This window comes from Sminthopsis crassicaudata, chromosome 3 (assembly GCF_048593235.1).
Source record: "Sminthopsis crassicaudata isolate SCR6 chromosome 3, ASM4859323v1, whole genome shotgun sequence".
In the NCBI taxonomy this organism is placed as follows: Eukaryota; Metazoa; Chordata; class Mammalia; order Dasyuromorphia; family Dasyuridae; genus Sminthopsis; species Sminthopsis crassicaudata.
The window spans coordinates 50021290-50041879 of NC_133619.1; the positions used below are offsets into that span (position 1 = coordinate 50021290).

At 37.1% G+C, this 20590-nt stretch overlaps 1 protein-coding gene across 1 annotated transcript in view; it reads left to right on the top strand.

Annotated features, from left to right (window-relative positions):
* PCOLCE2 (procollagen C-endopeptidase enhancer 2) overlaps window positions 1-20590 on the top strand; it is an 82850-nt gene that overhangs the window by 55237 nt on the left and 7023 nt on the right. Inside the window, exons 5-6 of the mRNA XM_074298433.1 lie at window positions 13239-13375; window positions 19109-19263. Coding sequence (XP_074154534.1) covers window positions 13239-13375; window positions 19109-19263 — 292 coding nt within the window. The remainder of the gene's footprint in view (window positions 1-13238; window positions 13376-19108; window positions 19264-20590) is intronic.

A 20590-nucleotide genomic window follows, 5' to 3' on the forward strand; every position in this document is an offset into this window, starting at 1 on the left:
TCTGATCTTTCTGAGAACCTATATTAGATTTTCATCAGAAAGGCCAGAAAGAGTCAAAGTGTTCATTATATGTACTGTATCAGAATTATTGGCAGCTGGAAAGCACTAAGATCTGCGTGTGGAGGCAGAAATTAATGAGGGCTAAAGCAAGAGCCAGCTAACCTGGAAAGAGAGAAGTCAATGAAGATAGGCAGCATAGTATCATGAAAAGAATACTGAATTTGGGGATAGAAGTCATGGATTCAAATCTCACCTTTGCTACTTAACTATCTGCATGACATCAGCCCAATCACTTACTCTCTTAATCTTAATAAGGAAGTTGGAACTGATCTTATGAACTCTTTCTATTCTTTGCTCCATTAATATAACTGTTAAATTCAGAACTTGGTCAAAAAGCCTGTCATAATTTGCCATGTACTTCATTAACATAGAGTATCAGTTGGCTTTGGTCTAAAGCTGATAGAGAGATTCCAACTAATCTGCAAGTCTTGCTGAGTGGGAAGCAGCAAGTTGTGTTAGAGAGAAAGGCAGAAAAAACCAATTCAATCAGGCTCTTTTGTTCTGTGAAATCCTTCCAGTTACAAATGTAATTTCTTATTACATTTTTCAATATTCAAACCCCAAGTCATGAGGTATTTTTAGTTGTCTAGAAGGCAGAACAAATTCCATATTCTGTATGTCAAAGATTGCCATTCACAATTGTCAATCTATGGTAAATTTGAGATGAGCATTTTCCCTTATTCCTAATAATAGTCATCATAACCATTAGTCTCCATTAATGCCCCGCTCCACTGCCTCATAATATCCTGGATATGACCTTGGGGCTTCAAAATACAAACTCAGGCAAATCTTGAAAAAAAGACATCTATTAAAAATGTTTCAAGTCTGAACCACTGTGGCCTTGGTCCAATGTCCAAGGATTATTCTAACTAAGTTTAGAAAGGCTTATCATATAGGAGTTGGCCACCCAAGGAATGACATTTTTGCTACAGCAATTAAGAAACAGAGAAGTTGTAATATATAGAAGAAAAGAGAATTCTTATTCTAAAAATAGAATTTGCGGGAAAATATTTTTAAAAACAAAGGTTCTGACAAAGGTCTCATTTCCAAAATATATAGAGAACTGACCATAATTTATAAGAAACCAAACCATTCTCCAATTGATAAATGGTCAAAGGATATGAACAGACAATTCTCAGAGGAAGAAATTGAAACTATATCCACTCATATGAAAGAGTGTTCCAAATCACTACTGATCAGAGAAATGCAAATTAAGACCACTCTGAGATACCACTACACACCTGTCAGATTGGCTAAGATGACAGGAACAAATAATGACAAATGTTGGAGGGGATGTGGGGAAATTGGGACACTAATACATTGCTGGTGGAGTTGTGAAAGAATCCAGCCATTCTGGAGAGCAATCTGGAATTATGCCCAAAAAGTTATCAAACTGTGCATACCCTTTGACCCAGCAGCGCTACTACTGGGATTATATCCCAAAGAAATACTAAAGAGCGGAAAGAGACATATATGTGCCAAAATGTTTGTGGCAGCTCTTTTTGTTGTAGCTAGAAACTGGAAGATGAATGGATGTCCATCAGTTGGAGAATGGTTGGGTAAATTGTGGTATATGAATGTTATGGAATATTATTGCTCAGTAAGAAATGACCAGCAGGAGGAATACAGAGAGGGTTGGAGAGACTTAAATCAACTGATGCTGAGTGAAATGAGCAGAACCAGAAGATCACTGTATACTTCAACAACGATACTGTATGAGGATGTATTCTGATGGAAGTGGAAATCTTCAACATAAAGAAGATCCAATTCACTTCCAGTTGATCAATGATGGACAGAGGTAGATACACCCAGAGAAGAAACACTGGGAGGGGAATGTAAATTGTTAGCACTAATATCTGTCTGCCCAGGTTGCATGTACCTTTGGATTCTAATGTTTATTGTGCAACAAGAAAATGATATTCACACACATGTATTGTACTTAGACTATATTGTAACACATGTAAAATGTATGGTATTGCCTGTCGTCGGGGGGAGGGAATAAGGGAGGGGGGGTAATTTGGAAAAATGAATACAAGGGATAATATTATAAAATATATATATATATATATAATAAAAAAAATTAAAAAATAAAAAAATAAAAAAATAAAAAAAAAATAAAAATAGAATTTGCACCCCAGCAACATCACAAGACTTCCAAGTGTTGAAATATAACCAATAATGATAAATAATGAAGAGTAGCTAATAAAGCATTAACATCACAAAAGAGCAAACCAAACTTTTTTTTTCTTCAAAAAGGAAGAACTATAAGCTGGATCGGTGTGTGTCTTTCATATACGAGATGTTGTACAAGACCTATGCAAAAGAGATTGATCCCTAGCTTCCAAGAGGAGTAAATTTCTCACATTGCTTAGTTCATTGATTATTTAAATTTATGTGCTTTCTGGGAACTTACCTAAGCTTCCATATTTAACATGGAAAAAAAAAGAGTCCAAACATCCTAGCTCCTAAATGTAGAGGCAGACCAATCCTATCTTCAAGGATCTGAAATGCACATATTATTTATATAGGACCACTGCTTATTGTTTAGTGAAGTCTTTAAAACTGGTGCCTTGAAACCTTCTCAGACATACCTTGGGATTAATATTGGGAAGTGTTTCCCAATATTAATCTCAATATTTTCATTAATGAACAATTCAAGTAAGTAGAACAATTGTGTTAATCATTGGTTTTCATGACCTCTGAGACACTTTCAGAGGGCCTAGAGGGTCAAAACTATTTTCACAATAATAATAAAACATCTTAATTTCTATATGGTAAATATCAATAGATAATTCAAATAAATAAGAGCTCTCTGAGAGGATCCTCAGTCCTTTTTAAGGGTCTAAATGGATCTCATGATCAAAAAGTTTGAAAATCAATGTTGTTGATGATGTGAAACAAAAACTTTGTTTATGATACTGAAATTCATTTTTATTTTAATAATAAAATTTTCCAATTTATTAATGAACACTACTAGATTTTATAATCTATGCCACAAGCTTTCCTATTTATTTTAAATTTAGTATATTAATGAATAGTGCAAGTTTTTATGAATTAAAATTACATTTCAGAAAATATATTTGTAGTTATTATCTAAAGTAGCCTTTGTAATTTAATAGGTCACATTTGCACTTTGTTGTAGACTTAAATTTCTTAGCATATCCAGTTTCTGAGCTATTAAATTAGATTCACATATTATATTTCAGAATCCTTTTATTATTCTCTGTGGTTAAATTGTATTTCCTTTTTTTGTATTTATATCCAGTTTATGCACTTTTATTTTGTTAATGTAATTTTTGGTTAGGATAATCTTGAATTTTTTATCATCAGAGAAGTCTTTGAAATCACTAGGAACTCTGTTTAGAAGAGAAGTATATTTTGGAAAAACTGAGTCTTGAATAATTTAGGAGCACTTTCTCATCCTACAGAATCTATGAGATGTTTGCTGTGTTTAAAGTAAGAGTTTCATTGAAAGAAAGCCCCTTTTCCTTCTCTCTTCTTTTATCCTTTCTATAATATTTCTCCCATCCCTTCTAAAGGGGAATGTGTGGTGAATTTTAAGGTCTAAAGATAGAAATTTAATTTTTAATGATCCATTATCTTTAATAGCAAATATTATTTTATTCATAACTATTGAGAAGTCATTGTGTACAAATAAACCCCAAACATTAATAATATACCATAAGGCAATCTCATAAATTAGTCATCTGCCCTCTCCATATCCTCCTCCCTCCTCCCTCAGTCACACTCAGGGGTGGGCCACCAAAGGAACCCGACTGCCTGTCAGGTCCAAACAACCACAGAGAAGAGTGTAACTTCAGCTTAGGTCTAGGTAATTAACAGGGCAGTTAGGTTACACAATACAGGATGCACAGAGCACGGCACCTGCCTTAGACATTTACTAGCTGGGTGACCCTGGGCAAGTCACTTAACCCTATTTGACTCAGTTCCCTCGTCTGTAAATGAGGAAGAGAAGGAAATGGCAAACCACTTCAGCATCTCTGCTTAAAAAAAACCCAAATGGGGTCACAAAGAATCAAGAAAAATAACATTAACAGGGAAATATGAAAAGCAAGTTAAGAGAGCTGAGGTTGGGGAATTCTGTAGTTTTTGGTATTCTACTAAATCTCAGAAGGGAGGGCCCAGAGGTTTGGAGGGAAGGAGTAAAAGAAGAAGGGAGACCAAAAAAGATCTCTTTCAGAAAATGTGAGATTGCTTCAGTATGTATTCATTCAAAATCAGTTCTTTCTTTGGAGATGGATAATATGGATCATCATGAGTCCTTTGGAATTATGTTGGGTCATTATATTGCTAAGAATAACTAAGCCATTCAAAGTTCTTCATGGAAAAGTATTGTTATTACTGTTAACAATGTTCTGGTTCTGTTCATTTCACTATGCATCAGTTCATGTAAATCTTTCCATATTTTAGAAAAAAAGTTTCTATGGAGGAGAAAGAGTGTGGAGCTGGAGCCTTTAAAAGAATTTTGAGTAGGAGAGGTAAATGTTCAGAGGGAGAAAGGACGCCTTGGCTGTATGATTGATGTGAGGGAGGGAAAACCAAACTGGATGTGTCCTGTTAAGTCAAAGTAAGGAGTGGAAGAGTGACGGGAAGCTTCTAGGTTTTACTGTATAGCTGCTTCCCCTCTGGCAGCTTTGCACAGTGAAAATGAGCTGCCATCTTTGATCTGGTTGTTATAATCTCTTTCTTCCATCATCCTATAGGATGAGCATTATGTCTAGTACAGCATTTCTTTTTAAAAATAGTATATTTCATTTCTTCAAGTAACAAATTTCATTTATTCACTTATTCATTCATTCATCTATCTATCCATTCATTTGTTTGTTTGTTTGTTTATTTAATTTATTAATCTGACTCTCCCATTGCCTCTCCAAGGGAGCAAATTAAACAAAACAAGCACCTCTCCCTTTTCAAAAAAACTACAATACATAGCTGCATTATTGGGGATAATAAAATCCCACATCTGCCATGTCTAAACATGTAATTCTATTTTTACTTATTAAGTTTATCATTTTTTTGTCAGAAGTTAAAGGTCCTATTTCATCTTCATTCTCTTGGACTCTTGGTTGATCAATGCATCGATAAATTATAATATTTTTCAAAGTGATTTTTCTCAATAATGTTCTTATCACTATCTGGATTGTTCTCCTTCTAGTCTCTTCCTTCTGCATCAGTTCATAGATATCTTCCTCTGAAGCTGCCCACTTCATCTCTTTCTTGGCACAATAATATCCCCTTGTAGTAAAAGTCCTGGGCTACTGAACTCATACTTTCTTTTTGGAAGGAAAGTGCCCAAGGAAAGATCCTCAGTAAATTCAGGCATCGGACACCTTGGCCTTTACTTTATGCAAGCTGCTAGACTGAGCATTTTAAGGCAAAGCTTCTAAAACTGTGAACTGCAACTCCACATAGAGTCACATAGCTGAATATGAGGGTCACGAAAAATTTGGCAACACTAAAATGTATCAGACTTAATTTGTTATTTAAAAATAAACAAGCACATCCATCTCATTAGTATACAAATTAATCTTTAATAAACGGTAAATTTATATAGGTACCAAAGAATTGTTGTAAAATAAATTTATTTATGATTTATTATCAGTAAATGTTTGATTTGTAGATCTATTTTACATACCTATATACACCAGGGTCACATAGAAATTTCTTGGGGAAGAAGGGATGGCAAGTGGAAAAAATTTAAGAAGCCCTGCTTTAAGGGATAAAATATGGATAAGATTTAATCTTTGACCTCTGAAGTCTTGTTGTTGATATTTCCTATCCTCCACCATGATCCCAACACACACACACACACACACACACACACACACACACACGCACTACACGCACACACCACATACTGTATTTTCTTCAGGTTCAACTTTTTCTTACTGCCTACACCTTTTCTCTGTGTTCTTTCCACTTCATTTATTTCTGGTCTCCTACTACCTCCCACAGTGACTTCCTAGTATTCAAGTGAGCTTGAATTCCCCATCCATCACATTCATTCTTTGTCCTTGAAATTGACCCATAAGCCAATCTCCCTTTTTCATATCCTGATTTTGAATAATTTGTAGGAGTTACATATAAACTTAAATAAGCTAAGAAGACACTAATTAAATCCAGAACTGATGTTTCCTAAACCATATCCTGTAAAGTCATTGCCTTCTACATCACAAATACTTTGTAATTATACATTACACTTGGATCAAATGAGATCATATTTGTAAAGTGCTTATTTAAAAGCACAGTACCTGAAACATAGTAAATGCTATAGAAATGCTCATCTTTTTTTCCTTCTCTCCCCAAGATTTCTTGAGTGGCATCTATCATTTGGCTATCTCTACATCTACCTTATAATGAAAAGCACTCTCCCATTTTTCCTTTGCCATAGTTTTATTTCATGTATATTATTTGCCCAATCCATCCATTCTTCAAATAGGAAGGTTGCTTTTACTAGGACTGTTACTATATGGCTTCACTGATAGCAGAGCTATGGAAGATTAATTCAAACAAACACAGGTAGGGACAGCCTCTGTCTGTAAGAATAGCCCATCAGCTTCAGAGCTCTGAGCATATAAATTTGGCCAAAAGCTGTGATGATAACATTCCTGGTTTCTGTGATGTTAATCTCTCCTGGTCTAACTGATGTCAATTTCCCAGTAAAGATTCTCTGAACCCTTCTTGCTAAGAATCTACATTTGTCTCCCTTGATTTCTGCTGGAAATCCCTTCAGTACAATGCAACTTTACTCTGTTAGGACTATCAGCATTCTCCAAGTTATTCTGTCTTGGAAAAATCAACGGTTCCCCATCCACCCACAAAATTTTAAATGCTTCCACAGGTTATAGTTCTCATAACCCCACTTACTGGAGCTGCCTCAATGGAGACTATGGCATCCTATAATACCTCCTTTCCTCTCCTCACCCCTTGCTACACTGACATTACAGCATTACTGAAGAGAGTTTTATCCTCCCACTGTAGTAACTCCTAACTGAAACCACCAGCCACCAGGCTTAGATGGCCACTAGCAAATAAGAAAAAGTCATTGCTAGACTCGTTAGAACTCCCATTTCTCCAACAAACTTCAGCCATTTGGTTTAGCACACTGGAGATATTTTCCTCACTGACTGAAAAAGAGTATTTTGGGTCCCTGACTCAGATCACTCATCAAACTTAGACTCCACTTATACAAAATCTCTAGTGATCAAAATCAGCTGGACTGCTAACATCTGGTGGCCTAGTGGATTGAGTGCCAGGCTTGGAGTCAGGAGATCCAAAGATAGAAACTGCCTTTTTCCAGGTCACAAGCTCATAACTGTCAGAGCTGGGATACCAGTTTAATTCTCTCTGATTCAGTCCAACATTCTTTTCCACCAGACCACAACTAACTACTTCAATCCATTCCAAACGGTGAGTCATGACTTGGAATAAAGCCATTCTAATGGAATAATTTGTCAGTTTATAGATTTGATTAAGTATGAACTAACAAGAGGGGAAGTGGATGACATATCCCTGCCCACTCTAATTAGGTAGTTATCCCACTATGAAGAATGAGAATTGTCCTGATAGCTTTGTTCCACCCTTTTCCCCAATCCAACCTCACTCAGATCCCATAGATGACCTATAGGAATCAATTCTGTAAGATGGCATCTGGTCCCACCAAATTCCTTTGGACTGGTTCAGGAAGCTGGTGTATCTGTACTATGGGGAAATATGACCAGACTTTTTAGCCTTCTTGGGGATAGGAACAAAAAACAGAAGGAGTGAGAATGACAGGTACAAACAAGTCGCATTATGACAAAATCATCTTCCTTGGACTCCTTCTTACTAGATAAAACTGGCTTGGGCTCTATTCTTGCTAGTGAATCTCAGGGTTTGTTTTTGTTTTGTTTTGTTTTTATCAAATCCATTGGATGTTATTATTGGATCAAGTGGACCTCAATGAGATTTTGAACTTTTCATTGTTATGACTTTGAAGTGGGAGGAGGAATCACCCTGATATCTCTTCCATAACTATTGTAACTATTGATTTGTGTCACTTTTTCCGTGGCACAGTTGCTCAATACTATATGACCTAGGAACCAGCACATAGTAGATATTTTATTTAATTTAAAGGGATGCTTGCTTGCTTGTATAGATTCTTAAATTTTATCCACTGATGACTCGTTGTTGCCCAAGAAATTTTTATGTGACCCCAGGTAAAACACTCTCCCATTTTTCCTTTGCCATAGTTTTATTTCACATATATTATTTGCCCAATCCATTCTCCAAATAAGAAGGTTGCTTTTACTAATACTGTTAATGTATGGGCTTCCCTGATAGCAGAGCTATGGAAGATTAATTCAAACAAACACAGATAGGGTAGATATACAAATCAAACGTTTGCTGATAAAAATTATAATTTCACAAGCCCCACATTCAGTTATGGACCCCCATATGGGGTGGTAAATTACACTTTAAGAAGCTGGGGAAATAGATAACCATTGGGAAACTCTCCCCCAGTATCTTATCACTTTCTTCTTGTTCCCAGTGCTAGTAATTGGCTGCACTTCATCTTACAATCCAAGTGCTGCTGATCTCCTTTCTCTAGCATCAGATGAACCAGAAATCTCCAAATATCTTCAGTTCTTGGGAAGCTAAAATTTAATCCCCTCATTTAAAATATTGATATTGGGACACAGATCCAAATTGGTAAACTAGGAAGACTATGTGACACATGACGATGAGCATAGGAGTTCATCAGGAACTTCAAAGTTCCTCATCTTGTGCATGTCTTCTGTGTCCTGAATAAAAACAACAGCTGATATTGATAGAACATTTCAATGTTTGCAAAGCTCTCATGTGTGATCCTCACAATAGCCCATAAATAAATACTGTATGTATTGTTATTGTTGTTGTTCCCATCTCACAGATGAGAAAGCTGAAGCTTAAGCCTGGTTAAATGACATTTTAATAAATACTGGGGAAGGGAACAAGCATTTCTTAAGCACTTGCTCTGTTTCAGACACTATGTTAAGTACTTGACAGATATCTTATTTGATTCTCACAACATCCTATGAGCTCTGTCCTACTGTGATCTCCATTTTACAGTTATGGAAACTGAGGCAGATTGTTTAAGTGATTTGCTTTGGATCACATAACTACTATCTGAATTCAGATCTTCCTGACTCCAAGTCCAGCACTCTAACTACTGTACCACTGACCTGCTTCAGACACCTTACTCTCCTTCCCTGCTGCCCCCCACTACCCTGTGATTGAGTAAATAATCTTGTTATTCCTCTAAGTGACAGCCTATCTCTCAATTCCAGGCATTTTCCCTGGCTGCTCCCCATGCCCGGCATTCTCTCCTATTCACTTTTTCTTCCAACTGTTTTTCAAATCTCCACTTAAGTTCCATCTTCTATAAAAAAAATTTCACTGTTCTCCTTAATCTTAGCACCTGCAGGTCCAGAGCTTTATCTGCTTTGCCACAGCTGCCTCTGAGGCTGTTGGCTGAAGGCTTTGAACTCATATCTCTTCTTATTCTAAATCCTGTACTCTGGCTGCTGGTCCTTGGTGATCTGTGGCTGGAGCATCCCTAAGAGCCCCAGCTCTGAGTTCTGGCAAGGTCCCATTGTAGCGGGGGTGGTATCTGGTTGACGCTGCCAGACAGCACAGCTGTACAGAATTAACAAGGACACAGGTGGCCAGGAGTTATACCTCAGCCCTCAAGGTTCACAGCTTAGAGAATACACAGTTTGCCCCTGGCTCTGAGAACTCCAACCCCCTCCTCGTATAACTGATCTCTCTCTGTGTCCTGTTTCCTGGACCTCCATGGTCAGAAAACCTGTACTGGTTCCTTCTTTTCTCTTGGAGGAATTTTCTTGCTATGATTCAGTCCCTTAGTGCCAGTTGTTGACCCCATTCAAACCACCCACTCCCAATCTCACAAGACTGCGGTCCTCCATCAGGTAATACATAATCGTAGTGGTCTTGACCATGTCACAATCGACTTCAAAAAACTGAATGATTCTTTAGCCTTGATCTCTGTTAAGTGGAGTCTTTAAGACAAGAACAATTCCTCTTCTGGACTAAAGCAGACATAAAATTCTTTCAGTACAAGGGTTTGAACCACAAGTGTATCTTCAGAAGCAATATGACATAGGGGATAGATAAAATGCTAGAGTTGGAGTCCAGAAGACCTGCCTCTACCTGCCTAATCAGATGTGGAAAATTATTTTCTTCTCTGATCCTTCTCTATTTCCTCATCTGTAAAATGGAAATTACTGTGGTACTTATCTCACCTTAAATGATGAGAGCTAGTTGCAATCAGGAAGACTTGAATTCAAATCCTGCCTTAGACACTTTCTGTGTGGACCTGAGCAAGTCATTTAAATTCTATCTACCTCAAATTCTTTATAAATAAAAGGAGGATAATGCACCTACTTTCAAAGGTTATTGTGACTATCAAATGTATTTATGAGATAATATTTCTTTTTTATTTTAATAGCATTTTTTCCAATTACAAGTAAAGGTAGTTTTCAACATTCATTTTGAGCTTCATTTTTTTTTCTTCCTCCTTCTCTTACATTTCCTCTCCTCAAGACAACAAGCAATCTGATATAGGTACAATTATTTTAAACATATTCCCATATTAGTCATGTTGGGAAAGAAAAATCAAGACAAGAGGGAAAAACTACAAGAAAGAAAAAAAAAGTGAAAATAGGCTATTTTGATTAGTCTTCAAGTTCCTTCTTTGCATGCAGATGGTATTTTCCATCCCAGATAAATTGGAATTGACTTGGATCATCGTATTGCTAAGAAGAGCAAAATCAACAGTAGTTGATTATCACACAGTCTTATTGTTACTATGTATAATGTTCTGGTGCTCACCTTACTCAGCATCAGTTAATAAGTTTTCCCAGGCTTTTCTGAAATCAGCCAGGTCATCATTTCTTATAGAAAAATAAAAGTCCATTACATTCATTAGCCCTTCCCAGTTGGTGGGCATCCCCTCAATTTCCCATTCCTTCCCATCACAAAAAGAGCTGCTGCAGACATTTTTGCACATATGGGTCCTTTTTCCTCTTTAATGAGACAATATTTCTAAAGTGTTTTGCAAACTTTAAAGTGCTTTATAGATGTTATTACTATCGTTCTCCTCATGCTGATTGACTTGTGAGTCAGGATCCCCAATCACTAAGTGTTCTTCCTCAGCAAAGCAAACCCTCACAGTGAATCTTCTCCTGAAAATAACCTTTCAGTTCCCTCCTTTCCTCATGTTAAGTGCATAGGCTCTCATCCTCAAAGAAACTCATCCCCTGGTGCTCCATCACTCACGATGAGGAGGGATATTGTACTAGAGGTCCCAACTCATAAATGGATTAGACTAGTGACTTCCGAGGTCAATTCAATTTACTTTTTACAGGCTTCTTAGGTATAGGGGACTATGTGCCTCAGTGCTTCTGCTTTACCTTGAATCCAATGCTTTGTTTCCCTCGCACTAGAAATGGAGAGATCTTTGTATCTTCCACCTTGGCTTTGAGCATTTACAACATTCCCCCCCTCATACTCCCCTCATTTTTCAGAACTGCTAACATTCTGATTTTTATTTTGCCACAGATCCATTTCAATGGCCGTTGTGGGGAAATGCTATAATAAGAGTAGATTGGCTAGCTTCTTCTGGTAGCCTCCTATTGATGCACTAGCTTTTTGATTTCTCCTCTGAGATTCCCTTGGGTTATGATGAAGTAGTAGACTTATTATCCCTGCAAAAGTCAGAACATAGATCAATGAGTGTTAGAAGAGAGCTCAGTTGTGAGTTGGGGCAAACTTTGTAACAATTAGAGTAATCCAAAATATGGGACAGATTCCCTTGTTAGTAGGGCTCTCTCTTGTCATTGGAACAGATGAAAGGGTGGGTGAACACCTTTCACAGAAGTTCCAGCAATTCAAACAACACATGATGATCATGATGATGATGATGATGACATCAGATGCACTGTGTATAAATGCTGGGAATTTAAAGATGAATATCAGCACAGTCTCTGCTTTCAAAGAGATTAGAATCTAATATGTGAAAAATTGAAAATAATCCCAGAGGGAAGATATTAAGATTAAGGAGAGTAGCTTCTTGCACAAATTGAGATTTTATGTGAGAGTTGAAGGAAGCCAGGTAAGCTGAGAGAAAATGGCGAGGAGAGAGCAACATGTATGGCTGACAGCCAGGAAAAATGGCAGTAGGTGAAAGGAACAACGAGACCGATGTACCTGGAAAACTGGGAGTTTAGATGGAAGAAAGTAGAAGGATTCATAACATAAAAAGGGGCCAGGGTCTAAATATAAATTATATAATTATATATATAATATATAAATACAGTTCTGCACACATATATTGTATCTAGGATATACTATAACATATTTAATATGGTTGGGACTGCTTGCCTCTAGGGGAGGGGATGGAGGGAAGGATGGGAAAATTCGGAACAGAAGGGAGTACAAGGGATAATGTTGTAAAAAAAAATTACTCATGCATATGTACTGTCAACAAATGTTATAATTATAAAATTAATAATAAAATAAAATAAACATAAATTTTAATTCTGGGCCCCCAATCAAAAATTTTCAAAAGGGTCTCTGTGATTTATTAATTGCAAAATAAACATATAGCCAACAACAAGGAAAGGACACCAATGATATCCTTCCTGCCCTTCACATTTACAAGGGGAATGACCGTGGACCATACTTTTATGTGTATGATATTCCTTCGGGAAAAATGAAGATGAGCTAGAATTTCATTTGTTCATTAGAATTACATTATTCAGTGCTTTTTACCACACTGTGAACTAAATAAGATATCTGAGCCCAAGGCCACACTGAGAAGGCAATGAATACCTGTAGTCTGGCTGCAGTTGGAGAGTGACCTTTTGGAATGATTAAAAATTTAAGAGAATGAAGACAATAAAGTTGTTAACCAAATCAAAGAGTTCATGAAATCTAAACAAGAATGACTGAAAGGGAAAACAGCTAAATAGGAAGAAAAGCAATTTCAAAAAAATATTGTTTTTCAAAGGAGTCTCTTACTGAGGTTCCCCAGATGGGGAAATACAGGTTTAGGGGAAGCACACTAGCACCATTCTTATCTGTTAACTTTCTCTAATGCTATTCTTTATCTGCAGGTAATAGAGGTCAAGTTTGAGAAGTTTGATGTGGAACAAGATAACTATTGCAGATATGACTATGTGGCCATATTCAATGGGGGAGAAATCAATGATGCTAAAAGAATTGGAAAATATTGTGGCGATAGACCACCTGCGTAAGTCTTTTTTTATTTTTTCAGCTTCTAAGTGACTTGAAATTCATTTATTCTCAGGTTTTCTAAATGTATCTTAATTTGCATAAATTTATTTTTTTTAAAGCATTTGCTAACCTGTAATAGATGCCTCAGGAAGATCTGAGTTCAAATGTGGCTCCAGACATTTACTAGTTGGGTGATCCTAGGCCTTTGTGTGCCTCAGTTTCCTCAGCTGTAGAATGGGGATAATAACAGGACCTCCCAGGGTTTCTTGTGAAAATCGAATGAGATCATAATTAAAAAGTACTTAGCACAATTCCTAACATAGGCACTTAATAAATGTTAGCTTTCTTCTTTTCTTCTTCCTCTTTCTTGTTCTTCCTCTTGTTCTTGTTCTTCTTTTTTTCTTCTTGTTCATGTTCTTGTTCTTTTTCCTCTTCTTCATCTCCTTTCTTTTCCTCTTTTTCCCTTGCAGCTTTTACACAATGTATAGAATGATGGTCCTAGAGTCAGGAGAACATGAGTCCAGATCTGGCCGGAGATACTAGCTATACAAGATATAGAGCACTGGGTTTGGTATAAATCTTCCTTAGTATAAATCCAGCCTCAGACACTTGCTATCTGTGTGACCCTGGGCAAGTCACTTAACCCTGTTTGCCTCAGTTTCCTCATCTGTAAAATGAGCTGGAGAAGGAAATTCCAAACCATTCCAGCATCTGTAAAGAAAATAAAACCCAAATGAAGTCACAGAAAATTGGACACAAGTGAAAAACTACTTAACAACAGCAACAACAATGACCCCCCAGTTATGTGAGCCTAACATTTATCTATTTTTCTCATCTACAAAATGAGGAAAATAAAAGCATCTAGCCATCTCCCAGGATCATTGTGAAGAACAAATGAAATCAATGAAAAATGTTTATTTTAGCACAGTGTCTGGCACATAGCAAGCATCATAATATTGTTGGCTATTATTATTATGATAATTATCATTATGTGAGAGGTTTGCAAAGGAATTTCCTTACAACCACACTGTAGGGTTGGCAGTAGCAAGATTATCATTCCTGTTTTATCACTAAGAGAACTGAGGGGCAGAGACATGAAATGACTTGCCCAGAGTGACACAGCCAGTAAGTGTCATGGCCCGGGCTCAAACCCAGTTCTTATAAATGTGTTATTGCCCTCTTCTAATTATTCCATGAATCTCTTGAATTCCCAACCTGTAGAACCTAATGGACGAGCTTCTACAGCATTTCTGCAGGGGGACTTTTACCCAGAAGGATCACACTCTGCCTCTTGGCTTTCCTACAGAGCTCAGTATTTTTCCTTCATTCTCCCTCCGTTCAGACTAGACCTCAGAGTCATGGAGTCCAAACCTAAGGGCAGCATTTTTTCACCCACTGAATATTTCTGCTCAATAGCAAGACCTCCACAATGGCAGAGGCAAGGATGAGGAGAGTTCACTGGGGTGCTTTCCTCACTGGTGAATGTGGCCCGAGCCAACGTCACATGCTACCTGCCTCTCCCATGGAGTATTCTACAATATGGGCAAGGGAAAAAATGACTTCCTGGCCCTCGACTCTGGTTTGTCAGGGGAAAAAGTCCACACCAAAGTCCTACCTTCTTCCTTCCCAGGTGCCTGATAAGAATCTGCAGGTAGAAGTTTTGTTCCCCATGAAATAAATGCCAATCTCTAAGTCCCCGCTAATTCTAAGATTCAGCAAATAGTAAGAAAATAAGTCTTCCTTGCAGTGATAATTACAATATTCCAGCAGAAGTTTAACTTCAGCATATTGCCTCTAAAATTATAGTACTAAGGATGGAGTCTGACCTAAAAAGAGGGCACTGAAGAATCACAGTAATTATAGCATCATACCCAGGATGCTGGCTGAGGAAGGGCTCGAGCACAGCACATCTCAGCTACTCTCCTCTCATTTAAACAAAGGAGCTCTATTTAGACTTAGGGCAGGATTGTTGTTAAGTGCATGAGGATCAAATAATTAAATGTATGTAAAGGCACACGTAATCATAAAGCGCTGTGGAGTGATCGTTATTACTTCCCCATATCTAATAACAAAAGCTTTGTTTAGCTCCCACAAAGCTTTTATAGTTGAAATTTTCAAAGGAATCGGTATCACAATTTGCTGTTATTCGGTCATTTCAGTTTTGTCTGACTCTTCATGACCCCATTTGGGGTTTCCTTGGCAAGCATACTGAAGTGGCTTGCCATTTTTCTCCAGTTCATTTTACAGATAAAAAAACTGAGACAAACAGTTAAGAGACTTGCCTAGGCTCACACAATTAGTAAGTGTCTGGGCCTAGATTTGAACTCATGATTTGGGATTTCTTTGAGGAAACTGAGGCAAACAGTTAAGTGACTTGCCCAGGTTCACACAGCTAGTAAAAGTCTGAGGCTAGATTTGAACTCATGATTTGGGATTTCTTTGCCAAATATATTGGACTGGTTTGCCATTTTTTTCCAGTTCATTTTACAGATGAGAAAACTGAGGCAGAGTTAAGTGACTTACCCAGGGTCACACAGCGAGAAAGAGTCTGAGGCTAGGTTTGAACTCACAAAAATGAGTATTCCTGACTCCAACTCCAGTGCTCCGTCCACATCACCATCTTGGTCATCATCTTCATAATGAGAGCTAGCAATTATATAGCACTTAAAAGTTGCCGAAGCTCTTTCCATTTATTATCTCATTTGATCCTCCCCACAACTGTGGATGAATAAACTGAGAAAAGCTAAGCAACTTACTGATGAGCCTTGGCTAGTAAGTGTCTGAGGGCGAACTTGAATTCAGGTCTTCCAGACTCTAAGTGTATGAGTCCTTTTCAGGGCTGCTCATCCATCTTCGGTGTCTACCCCATCCAATCGACTCACCTGTGGCTCCAAGAAGCCGTAATGTGTGCAGTGGCCACATCATGGTAAAGCCCTCTCAGGAGATGAGATAAAGCAGACAGAGGATAACTGACGGTCTCAAACCCATCCATGAGTGAGAGGGACAGCAATCCAAAGCACGTGAAGACTTCTTCCTACAAAATGGGTGGAGGAGGACAATTTGGTCCAATGGCCACAGAGTGGCTGAAGCGGGCGCTGTCCAGTGCTTAGAGCTATATTAGATCCTAGGGCTCCGAGCTCACCCACTGCCCCCTAACCAGCATCAATCATCCTGATTTTTGACCTGCCTCTGTACTTTGAAGACTCAGGAAGAGAGAATGAGGCAGACAACTTTGTGCCTCACTTAAATGTAATCCATGAACAAGTCAAGACCACACCCCTTGATTTGATATCCTTGGTCCTCCTTGAACACAAAGGACAAACAACAGAATACTCATTCCATTGAGCCATCCAGCTGCCACTTTTTATACTTTATTTCTCCACGATAATTTTTTTATTAAAGCCTTTTATTTTCAAACTTATGCATGTATCATTTTTCAACATTAATCCTTGCAAAACCTTGTGTTCCAAATCTTCCTCTTAGATGGCAAGGAGTCCAATATATGTTAAACATGGTAAAACATATGTTAAATCCAATATATGCATACATATTTATACAATTACCTTCTTCAAGAAAAATAAATCAATTGGAACACAAGAGTTAGTGTTGAAAAATTATCCATGCTTATGTTTTGAAAATAAAAAGCTTTAATGATAAAAAAAAGAAAATAAGAAAAATCAAATCAAAAAGGAAAAAAGAGAAAGAAAATTAAAAAAAAAAATGCAAGCAAATAACAAGAAAAAGAGTGAAAATGCTATGTTGTGATCCACACTCAGTTCCCACAGTCTTCTCTCTGGGTATAGATGGCTCTTTTCATCACAAGATCATCAGAACTGGCCTGAATCATCTCATTGTTGAAAAGAGCCACATCCACACGATGATTTTTGTGAACAAAACTTTACATATACACATGTACATATACATATACAATATACCAGGCCATATGTTGGCCAAGAAAATCCCAAACAGGATCATGAAGAGGCAGACATGACTGAAATCATTCAACCATAATAAAAAGTACATGTGTTCATGCATATGTCAAATATATATATTTATATTTATAAATATTTGCTTATTTTTGAAATGTTCCACCCCTTTGCTCAGAAGGAACACTAGTTAGTTCAGAGGAGGCAGCACTTTGGCAAATTGGTTCGAGTCTGGGAGGACATCAAAGCAACCAGAAGTTTAAACATTCCCTCTAAAATCTTGTTTGTACATGACTCATTTTTCTGTAAGTCTTTTCAACTTCAATCTAGTCATCTCCTGCCAAGTATTCCAAATTCTAAATTAGTAAAACCCAAATTAATAAGATTTTTCAATATTTATGCTTATATATTTATCCAACTTATCTGAATATTTCAAACAACAAACTGTTTAATTTACATGATGACAAACAGATGTTTTGATGTGTATTTTTTCACTAAATTAATGGGGGAATATATTAATTCAGTTCAATGAACGTTTATTAATGCTGGGCTTTATTAAGCACTCAAGGAACTTTCAGTCTAGTAGGAGAAGACAACATACAAAAGGATGCTGAAAAGCAGGGTGGGGGGCATGAGGCAGTATCCTGCATGGAAGCATGTTCCAAGGAGTTTAAACCAAAAAGAGCTGCTTGTTCAGAGTTCTCTCCATTGTGCTGACTGTAGGCTGCGGTTTTGAATATTTTGTGGAATCATTTGTCAACTCAGAGGAACAACAATGATGTTGATGATGATGATAATGATAATAGCTACATTTGTATGTTGCATTTTATGTTGCAAAAAATTATAATCGTATTTATTCCCTCATATAAGTGTCTGGTCAGCTCAATTAAGTGACTCGTTTGACTGACTGTTTTTCAATGGACCATATTTAGACTTTCTTTTGGAATCAGAAAGCTACCACCTGAATAAACCACTGATTCTGATGGATGTGGATTTACTGTTTATATTTACAATGAGAAAGCTCTTATACCTGCTTATTTAAATACCTCTCTTATTTATTGTTATTATTGTGATGGGATGTGGATTTACTGTTTATATTTACAATGAGAAAGCTCTTATACCTGCTTATTTAAATACCTCTCTTATTTATTGTTATTATTGTGTGGTCATTTCAGTCCTGTCTGGCTCTTTGTGACCCCATATGGGGTTTTCTTGGCAAAAATACTGGTCTGCCTTTCCTTCTCCAGCTCATTTTACAGATGAGAAAATTTAAGTTAAGTGACTTTTCCAGGATCACACAGCTAGGAAGTGTCTGAAGCCAGGTGTTTCTGGCTCCCCATGCAACCCATCTCTTAACAATCAACCACAACAGCTTTATAATACAATATATTATATAAATTTGTAAGGCTATAAATTATTGAACTTTTTATTGGGTGTGGGAGAGTTTCCTCATTGGGACTGAAGCCAGTCCAAGGCCCCAGGTTAGGATTAAACTACATAAAAGTATGTGCTAATGATTAGAAGTTTGTCATCTCAAACAATGATATGACATAGGATATTTGTTTTAAAATTTTCTTGCAATATATTGCATTACTTGCTGTCTAGGAGCTGGGGGAAGGGAGGGAGAAAAATTTGGAACACAAGGTTTTGTAAGGGTGAATGTTGAAAACTGTCTTGCATACATTTTGAAAATAAAAAGCTTTTCAAAAAATTTCATGCAACTCTTTAACCTTTAATAGGGATTTTGTTTTATTCTGCTTCCTGCACAGACACTACCTATACCTGAGTTTTCCATAACAGAATGCTTCTTTTTCATCTTCTAGGCCCATTGTGTCTGAGCGAAATGAACTTCTCATTCAGTTCTTGTCGGACTTGAGTTTAACTGCTGATGGTTTTATTGGCCACTACAAATTCAGGCCAAAAAAGTTACCTACAACCACAGTGCCTCCTGTTACAACAACATCTCCTACACCCACAAGTAAGTTTTCTGCAGGATATTATGAGATTTAATAGGACAAGAGAAATATAATAGGACAAGAATGTTTAAGCTTAAGAAAAAGAGTGTTCTTATTCAAAGGAAATAAGTTCTGATGCTTGAAATGTTTAAAACCATAGGAACAGAGTATTTATCAGGTGGTAAATTTATTAAGCACCTACTAAGTGCCAGGCATATGGCAGCCAGGTGGCTGCTAGGTAGCTCACTGGCCAAAGTACTAAGTCCAATTCCACAGAGTACTATGTCTGGAATCAAGTGTGACCCCAGCCACTTACTGGCTGGCTAAACCTGAACAAGTTTAATTTCTCTTTGCCATAATCTATTGGAGAAGGAAATGGCAAACCACTTCCAGCATCTTTGCCAAGAAAACCCCATGGACATATTGGCGGGTTGTGGTCCATAGGGTCATGAAGATTGGACACAATTGAACAACAAGAACAATGTTCCAGGCACTATACTAAGCAAGGGGCTATTTTCAGCCTCAGTTGCTTATTATGGATATTGTTCAATTATGAAACAGCTATCTGAATTTTTCTGACCCTATTTGAGGTTTTCTTGGCAAAGTCACTAGAGTTTCTTGCCATTTCCTTGTCTAGCACATTTTACAGTTGCATAAACCAAGGCAAACAGGGTTAAGTGACTTGCCCAATTTTGCACAGCTACTAAAAGTCTGAGGCTGGATTTGAACTCAGGTTTTCCTGACTATGGCCCAGGTTTTCTGTTCACTGTCACCTAATTGCCCTCAGCTACTTAAAGACCATTTACTAGGTAAATCATCAGGGCAGGTTGATTCTTATTAGACTGGAATGTGTATGGATGTCAAAGGATAACAAATTCATAAAAATAACAGCATCTTTATTAAATATGTCATATTGGAAAAGACTTGTGAATAAGGTATTTTCAGTACAAAGATGTTCACGTACATAAAACAATATCAGCAAATGAAAATGGAAACAATGTGATAATATTAGATAGTGCCATTTTTCAGAAAATCAAACCAGCTTGCTAAAATAGTAAATACAACATTGTGTATGGGGGAAGGTGATACTATTTACCTTAAGTAGGTAGGCCTTGAATTTTTTTTCCAAAATCAAGTTCAACCAAATCAGCAGATAGTTATTGATTCCTTGTTACATGTATTCAGCACTTAGCTAAAAACTATGAGAGAACGTAATGAAGTGCATGATGTGGTTTTGGTCTTCAAAGAAATAGGACATAAAAAACACATACAATCTGAAATTGCAAGAGGATTTAAATAATAAAGAGTTAAAAACAAGCCATGATTAAAAACCAAATGAATATTAGGGAA